General features: G+C 42.2%; 1 protein-coding gene across 1 annotated transcript; it reads left to right on the top strand.

Annotated features, from left to right (window-relative positions):
- Positions 1-5,771: 5,771 nt before the first annotated feature.
- LOC122089627 lies at positions 5,772-6,524 on the top strand. Its single transcript, XM_042659345.1, has one exon. It carries the CDS (start codon positions 5,772-5,774, stop codon positions 6,522-6,524), a length of 753 nt encoding a protein of 250 aa, XP_042515279.1.
- The last annotated feature ends 2,391 nt before the right edge of the window (positions 6,525-8,915 follow it).

The following is an 8,915-nucleotide window of genomic DNA, read 5'->3' as shown; positions in this document are numbered from 1 at the left end:
AGGGAAAGACTCCAGTTGAAAAATTTAACAGGGGAAGCCTACACAGGATGGGTCTCCAAGCTCTTATGGATGTACCTCAGAGGGCAAGAGCTCAAGGAGGCAGGGACAGGGGGAATGTCCACAGGGAGGATGTCCACATGGAGGAGGAGAAAAATAGTGCGGAGGATGATGATTATGTTCCTTAATTCGAGGAGGACTTTCTGGACGAGGATATCCTCGAGGAGGAGCCTCTTGATTTGAGAGATGCTGATCCTGACGTTGTGAGGGCTGCAGGCCCACAACATAGAGCCCCACCACTTGGGAGTGGCGCATTTGACTTTAAGAGTATGATGACTAGTATGAGGGCCTTGAAAGATGGGTAAGATCAACTTCTGAGAAGAATAGATGATAGTGCTTTCAGAGAGGAAAATATCTTAGAAAGGCAGGCCACATTAGAGAATTCCTTCCTAAAATTGAGCGAGGATTTGGACACAACGATCAACGCTATTTCAGTGGATTTTTTTCGACTCCGGAGGGATGTACAACTAGTGAATTCAAGGTTCGATTACTATGACCGTCGGCTCAATGTTAGATCGAGGCCTAGGAGGGATGAAGTAGTAGAGCTAGACGATGACGAGGGTCTCTGAGGACTTAGCTTGCCTGTCTTAATAAGCTTTTTACTTGTCTCTATATTGTTTGTGTGTTTATGGTGGATTATATTTTTTTGTACTTTTCTCCATAATTTAGACTTGATAGTATGGTGTTCTGACGTTGTTGGTGACCTTTAGCAAGTTTTGTATGCTTGTTAAACTTATTGTGATTTGATTGTAACAACATTAGTTAGCCCTTGTTGATTATACTTATTCATATATGTATGTCTTCTATCAGGTGCTTCTATTTGAAAATTTAGAAAATCTTGTTTTAGCGTTGTTATGCTGCCGAAATTTTATCAAATCCGCACTCGATGGGTTATGAAATCAGATAACTAATCTTTTATTTATTCCAAGCAAACTTTCTCTCATGTAAGCCATGAAATGCAATAAATGAATGCAACCATTTTTTTTCTTTGGCTTTTAATTCCTTAAAGTTTTTATATTTACCCAACCCCATTTCCTATTAGATTCTACGGGGTCTAAATGGTATGCTGTAAGTGGATAGAGCATCGCCGCTCTGATACCACCGTTGTCACACCTCGTTCACACAAAATCGGACCAGTGATCGGGTTAACTCCAGTTAACCCAAACCTGCCAGGATCATCTGATACAGTACCCACCACAGTATACCCACATCTAAGATAAGTGTTCAAAAGTTCAACGGAAGACTTAAATTACCTATAACTATCCCCAATATACTTGATACCCAAATTATAGTATATAGATAAATACATATGGGCCTGCAAGCATGATATTTACACAAAAACAATAACAATTTACATATCAAGTACACAAAAAGGGAGATCATCAAAAGAATCAAAAAGTAAAATCCTGTATGGTGCCATTACTGCGGCCCTGCAGCACAGTCCTTGTACGTATAATCAGCACCGTGCTCATACTCCTCGGGGACCCACCAATCCTCATCGAAAAACTCGACAGTGGGTCCCGACCCTTGATCTTCAGGCTGGTGACCTATAAAATCATCTAAAAGAGGTGAGCACGTGGGATGAGCTAACTAGCTCAGTAAGTGAAAAGAAGTATCACACAACAATCCACATAACAATCACATCTATATGCACTATATGCTATGCAATTCATTTTAAACCTTATTCACCTAAACAACATTACTAAGTCTTTGGTTTTGTACTACTACAACTACAGTGCGAGTATGCTCCGGGTACAAGCCGTGAACTTCATCCCGCGATACGCTCATAGGGTTATCGAAAAAGGCCCACCATGAGTACTCAGAAAAGTAAAGCATGCCGACCATCGGCTCTCAACATAAAATAAATGACAGAAAAGTAAAGGTGCTGACTTTAGTAATTTAAAAGCAGTACGATTGACCCTCTTGAATATACCACTGAGGTTGTCGACTGTCCTAATGACTAGTCGGACGTATGTCTAACCGCCATAGTGACCCGATAATCGCGACCACTGCTTCCCCCCCAAGTGATAACCCAACACCTCAACCCCTGTTGGGAAGGGTCGTAGCACGAAAAATGATAATCCTAAACCACATGCTCCTATATGACATAGTACGATTGCATAGTGCCATCGCGTCCCATTCCATGGGCCACCAATGCACTCGTTTTAAGTTGATTGTGGCATCTAGTCTAATAATGCATCATGTATAGTAATCCAACCATTCATCACCATTAATCATTTAGCATTGAGAATGTAAAACACAACACACATATCATAATTATATGAGGATGACTAATCTACACATAATTTGCATGATGACATGGTTAGTCTAGATACAATTGAATAATGCAAAACAAGCCCTAAAATAAAGTCAAACGTCCTCTCCCCACTTACTTATTGTGTACAAAGACTCACGCCCGGTACGGATGAGATCTGACACGAGAAACGTAAGTTTCTAGTGAACCTATCATAAGTGAATGGGTTTAGTATTTCACCACATTGGGGTCAAAATTAACAAAATTTGATGGTTAAATCATGTTTAAAATCATAAAAGAAAGTTGTCCGTCCATTTTGGATCCATTCGGACACAAAAATCACATTGGGGGCCCCACGGGTGGGCCAAACAGCCCACCTGTCTTCTCAGATGGGCGGGCTCACCCGTTGGTCTTCTTAGGTGGACGGGTTGACCCACCGGTTCTCACCCACTGGTGGGAACTGAGGGCCTGCCCTCTCAGGTGGGTACCCTCAAGCGGGCTGGTCGGCCCGTCAGTTCTCACCCACCGATGGGAACCGAGGGTCTACCCTCTCAGGTGGGTGCCCTCAGGCGGGCTGGTCGGCCCGCCGGTCCTAGCCCACCTGAGGGGGCGAAAAATTGCCTTCTTCCTTAAAACTTTTCCAACCTTTGCGAAACCAAATGGGGCTGTTCCAATCACATTTTTCACACATCTAAGGTCTTATATGATGATTCTAACCTAGATCTAAGTTAGATTTAAGGATTAAAAAGCCATCTTACCTTCTTTGCTCAAGAACTCTTTCAAAACCCCAAAATCACTTTTTTGCTCAAGAAATCACCAATGCTTCTCAAATCATGTAAACACTTCTTCAAATCCTTCAAAATCAACACATAGACCATCTATTAAACCTTAGACTCATCATCTCAAGTGGGATTTACAAGATCTCAAGGACTCTACCCAAATCAAGGGTTTTACTTGGGTTTGGTGAAAGTTTAAGAAGCATAGCCTTTGCTCACCTCTAATCGTAGATCTCGTGTTGGGGATCACTCTTCCGGCATCGGAATGGGAAGATCAAACCTTGGCGTCGCTCAAAGTCATTCCTTCCTCCTCTTTCTTTCCCTTTCTTCTTCTTCGTTCTCTTTTCTTCCTTTCTTTTCTCTCTCCTCTTTACTCTTCTCACCAACCCTTTAATGTAATAAATGAGAAAAGGAAAAACACAATAAATACTATTTATACTTTAAAATATCTAGTAACCACATGGGTGGGTCGTTCAGGTGGGCGGATGCTCCCGCCTGTGACCACCCACCTGTGGGTCGAAACTTAGCCAACAAGTGAGATTTCGATGGAATTCGACTCTTGGCATGTATCTCACTCTCGACACAAGGTAGACTATACGTATATACTTTAGGATACGGATACATACCAATGTTACTCGTATATGGCCTTATGATACGTGAATGTACACGGCTTGGGTACACCCGTCTCCTCTGGCACTGACTCGGACTTATCTGGCCAACCTGTGTTCAAAGTCACCCTTGTCATCATGGTACATAAGGAACCCGCCTTAACCCTCTCTGATTTGGGTCCTGCATAGTTAAACCGGGTCAACCGTGTAATTAAACCAAGTTTAAAAAGTAGGGTATCACAGCATATCTATATACTTTGCTTTATATATAGGTACTCTCTTCTTCTATATTCTATTTATGTGTTATTTGACTTTGATCTGTCTCTACATTAATCTCACTACCTTAAAACTGTATGTAGGGAACATATTCTACGTTAACTTGTGATTTTTTTTTTTTTTTGATTATAGGTTAACTTGTGAATTGAAAGCTCAAAGTAAAACAAAACACCTAGTATAGCTGGCTTGAAAAACTAACCCCCACAAAAAAAAAAAATAATAATAATAAAAATAAAAATAAATCATGTATTATTCCACTACCATCGCACACGACACGCCTTTAATTATCATTTGACATAAACAATATGGACCCCTCTTATTTTTTTTGTTTAGTTGATAGTGAAACTAATTGTCATACACTGGTTTATTTCTTGACCTCTTAATCAAGGAATTTGGACTGCAAGACCCCTAGTGTTGCGTACTGATTACCTTCAAGCTCAAACAATCTATGATTTGATTCTTTCTTTTTCCAATAACTCTTACATTCTGATCAGTATGATAAAAAAAAAATGGATTTCAGTAGGATATATTAATTTTTATTTTATTTAGACTGCTCGTAATGTTTCTATTTTCGACCATGTATCTCCCAATCCATTTGTCATTATGGCCAACATTAATCGATGGATCCATAATATCTGTTAGAGTAAGTCAATAATTGTAGGCAGTGTTAATGTAAGTCGGTGATTATATGTTTAGATTATATTTGCTTCATTTTCCACAACTACCATCTACCTCATTAATATTGCATTGTATGTTCTTTAGACCTATATATAAGTCTATTCTCTTGTACAAATATATATATTGTCCTTTATATTATTTCTATCAATATCAATATCTACAACTATTATCCTCCAACATAAATAGTATCATCACCTCTTCCCTATCTATCTCTTGATGATAATTTGCAGTTGTCCACTAATGATCATCCAATAATTATCTATGATGGGAGCTATGATAAAAAACACTCAAGAGGCTAATTGGGCTTCTGTAATCTTGTTTAACAACAATTTGTATTGGTATCCATGGATTTTGGGTTTGTAGGATGTTCACAAGAAGCAAAAGATCGAAAGGAGACTGTAGCAAGGATTACATGGAGCAACGTCGTTAGGATGCTTAAACGTTTACATCTGGATTGACTGTCAAGAGTTGGTAAACTTAGTAATAGTACATTTAAATGGCCATGGGAATTGAAAGTAGTTGACGAAAATTCTAAAATGACCAGAGAGATGCCTGAGAGCCCTCTCACAGTCACAGGTAGGGGTGTCAATCGGTCGGTCCGGCTCAGTTTCGGTCCGGGTTGAGTCGGTTTCAGTGTGGGAAAGCTGAAACCGAAACCGAACCAATAAGGAAATTCCAGTTTCGGTTTGGTTTCGGTTTCGGTGCGGTTTGGTTTTGGTTTTTTGTCCAATTTGGATTCAACTTTCCATACAAATGTATACAAAACTATGCAAATTTTGATTTTTTTAATGAATTTTGGACTGTTTCGATTTTTCACCGGTTTGGTTTCGGTTTCGGTCAGGGTTTTGAGCGGGTTTTGGTTTGGTTTTGGGTTCATCCAATTTCTGGTGCTGTTCGGTTTGGTTTTGGGATTGCAATACTCCAAACCGAACCAAACCAATAAGGCTTCGGTTCGGTTTGGTTCTGTTCGATCCATGTTGTTATCGGTTTGGTCCGATCGGTTTTACCGGTTCGATTTAGGAATTGACACCCCTAGTCACAAGGGATGATCCAGGAGGTCGCTTCCCGCCTGATAGGGGAAGGCAACTCTGGTTAACAGACTTTTGGAAGGCTCAGCCTCCCATGGAGCAGGCGGTTTTGGATGAGGGAAAGGAGCCTTCTGTTGCTGCAAATAAATCCTTCGCCTCCATTGTTGGTTCTGATACCGAAGCTTCTGCAAAAGTGACCGCCCCAACTGATCAAATACCACACAAATCTTATGCGAATGTGGTAGGTTCAAACACACCGATGGTGGATGAACTGCCCGACCCTGTTCATGCAGGGAATTCGACCAAGGTGATCATCCCCCAGGAGGCTTACGAGGATAGATTACTAAAATATCGATTTGCCCTGATTGGTAGAATCAATTTTCGTTTTCTTTCCCTGGATGATGTTCGCAGAGAAGCCCGTGACTCTTGGAAACTGAAAGGTAAAGTGAAGATGATACCCATGGGTAAGGGCTTCACGATCTTCCAATTTGAGTCTGAGTATGACATGGCCCAGATGTGGAAGCGAAGCCCTGTGAAGATTGGAGGTCAACTCGTTCGGTTTCAAAGATGGTGTCCAGATTTTAGCATCCATGAAAAATTGATCAATAAGGTCCTGGTTTGGGTGCGATTTCCAGATCTTCCTCTGGAATATTGGCATGAAAAGGCATTATTGACAATGGCCAAGGCAGTAGGGAGGCCAGTTGGCCTCGATCAACGCACCAAGAGCGTTATATACGGAAATTATGCTCGTGTTCTGGTGGAGATGGAAGTGGGGGTTCCAAGGCTGGAGGAAATCCAAGTTGAACGCAAACAGCCTGGGACTCAAATGTTGTTTTGGTTCAAGTAGCAGTTGATATACGAGGATTCATTGGGGAAATGCGGTTTCTACCTATGACGAGTGGCTGAATGCTCGAGGCAATGCAGAGATACCAGGGGCGGTGTATGAAGAAGACAGAGTCAACTCGGGAATGAGTAACTCACCGGTTCGAATCATCACTTCTTTGGAAAGAAGGGATCACGATCTTGTGAATTCAAATTCAAATCATGTGAACACTGATGTGCCTCGATCAACGCACCAAGAGCGTTATATACGGAAATTATGCTCGTGTTCTGGTGGAGATGGAAGTGGGGGTTCCAAGGCTGGAGGAAATCCAAGTTGAACGCAAACAGCCTGGGACTCAAATGTTGTTTTGGTTCAAGTAGCAGTTGATATACGAGGATTCATTGGGGAAATGCGGTTTCTACCTATGACGAGTGGCTGAATGCTCGAGGCAATGCAGAGATACCAGGGGCGGTGTATGAAGAAGACAGAGTCAACTCGGGAATGAGTAACTCACCGGTTCGAATCATCACTTCTTTGGAAAGAAGGGATCACGATCTTGTGAATTCAAATTCAAATCATGTGAACACTGATGGAGTACTGGCGGGCTCTTTTATTCCTCTTAATTCTTTACCTCAATTACCAAATGTGGAAGAAGGTGAGATTTTAATTGATTTGATTTCTCCATCTCACAATTCAATTATTCCTATTTCGGAAAATCTGGAAACGGCTAATGAGGGGGAGATTTTAAATAAGGAAGCTCATGATAGTGAGGAGATACACTCTGAATCTTTTGATTCAGATAAGGAGGCGGTATCTTCTGATGATGAGGTGGGCCGGTCTGATGAGGAGTCTTCCTCTGAATCTGGGCAGGAATCAGACCATGATACGGTCAAGGAAGGAGAACCGAGCTAGTTTGATTCAGTTTCAACCATTGGTCTGTTAGAGCTTCAGCAGCAGGTGAGCAAGGCCATGGCACCCTCCTCTCAGGGTGGAGTGAGGAGGTCTGACCGGCGGGGGGGTCATACAGCGACGAATAGGGAGTATACTGCCCCATTGCAGCTCCCTTTGAGCAAGAAGGAGATTGCTCAGATGGGAGTTCAAGCTGTCGACAAGGCGGCAGAGATGATTGAGAAAGGGACTGAAGCAGGGGAGACAAAGAAAAAAGAAAAAGAAAGGTGCTGGTCAGACCTTGAGGTCGGACAAGTCAGATGGAACATCTTTTTAATTATGCGGATTTTCTATTGGAATATCCGAGGTGTTCAAAAGGTAGTGGCTTCTAGAGCGTTGCATATTTTTCTTCGTGATCACTCCCCAGATGTGGTGTGTATTGCAGAGCCCATGGTGGATTCAGTGTCTTTCCCTACCTGTTTTTTTAATCTACTGGGATTCATGACCGAAATTATCTATAATTCCCATCTTGATAAAGTGCCAAACCTCTGCGTAGTCTGGAAAAATTCTCTTGCGAGGCCTGTGGTGGTGCAATCCTCAGAGCAGATGATTTCAGTTTCAATGCAATGGAATGGTCAGCAGGTTGTGGTTTCTGTGATTTATGCCTCGTGTTTCAAGGCAGAGCGTAGGAATCTTTGGTTGGAGATGGGCATTGTGGCTGCCCTGTCCCTTCCATGGGTTGCTCTAGGGGACTTTAATGCCACGTTGTATTCTCATGAGAAGAGGGGTCCTGGTAGATTCAATGTGGGTGCCGCGGCAGAGTTCCAAGCCATGGTGGATGCTTGTGATTTGATAAGCTCTCCGTCCCAGGGATCTAAATTTACCTGGACTAACAATAGATGTAGAGGACATGTGGCGGCAAGGCTTGACAGAAGTTTTTTCAATGCTCAATGGTTAGAAGTTTTTGGTGATTGTGGTCAGAAGGTGCTCCATAGATCAATTTCAGATCATGCTCCAATCCTTTTTTCCTCGGCAACTATTCCTAAGCCTCAAAATGTCCCTTTCAGATTTCATCATTTTTGGATGGAAGAGGAATCCTTTGAGGACCTGGTGAGGGATGTGTGGTCTAGGGAGGTTAGGGGTGGTCCCATTGGCAGGCTGGCATATAAATTAAGGGCGGTGAAGAGTGCTCTAAAAGGGTGGGCAAGACAAACTTTCCCTAACTTGGATGTAGCTCTTAAAGATGCTACTGAAGAAGTGGAGGAAGTCCAGCGAACTATCGACCAGGTAGGGATGTCTGATGAGTTATACGCCAGAGAAGCAGAGGTGAAAACTAAGCTCTTGAAAGCAGTGGAGATGCACGAAAAACTTTGGGCTGAAAAGGCTTGCTACAATTGGGCGAAATTTGGAGACCGTAACTCAAAATTCTTTCACTTATCGGTTAAGGTGCGATGTATAAAAAATAGCATTCGCACTTTGAAAAAACAAGATGGTACAATGGTCTCTGAGCCGCTGCAGATGGCAGAA

Source organism: Macadamia integrifolia, chromosome 9 (genome assembly GCF_013358625.1).
Source record: "Macadamia integrifolia cultivar HAES 741 chromosome 9, SCU_Mint_v3, whole genome shotgun sequence".
Lineage (NCBI taxonomy): Eukaryota > Viridiplantae > Streptophyta > Magnoliopsida > Proteales > Proteaceae > Macadamia > Macadamia integrifolia.
Note: the sequence above shows the minus strand (reverse complement) of the source record. Positions and strands in the feature narration are given on the sequence as shown.

What these genes read in the sequence shown, in the direction of transcription:
- LOC122089627 (XM_042659345.1), top strand. Translation starts at nt 5,772, where the DNA reads ATGGAGCAGGCGGTTTTGGATGAGGGAAAGGAGCCTTCTGTTGCTGCA.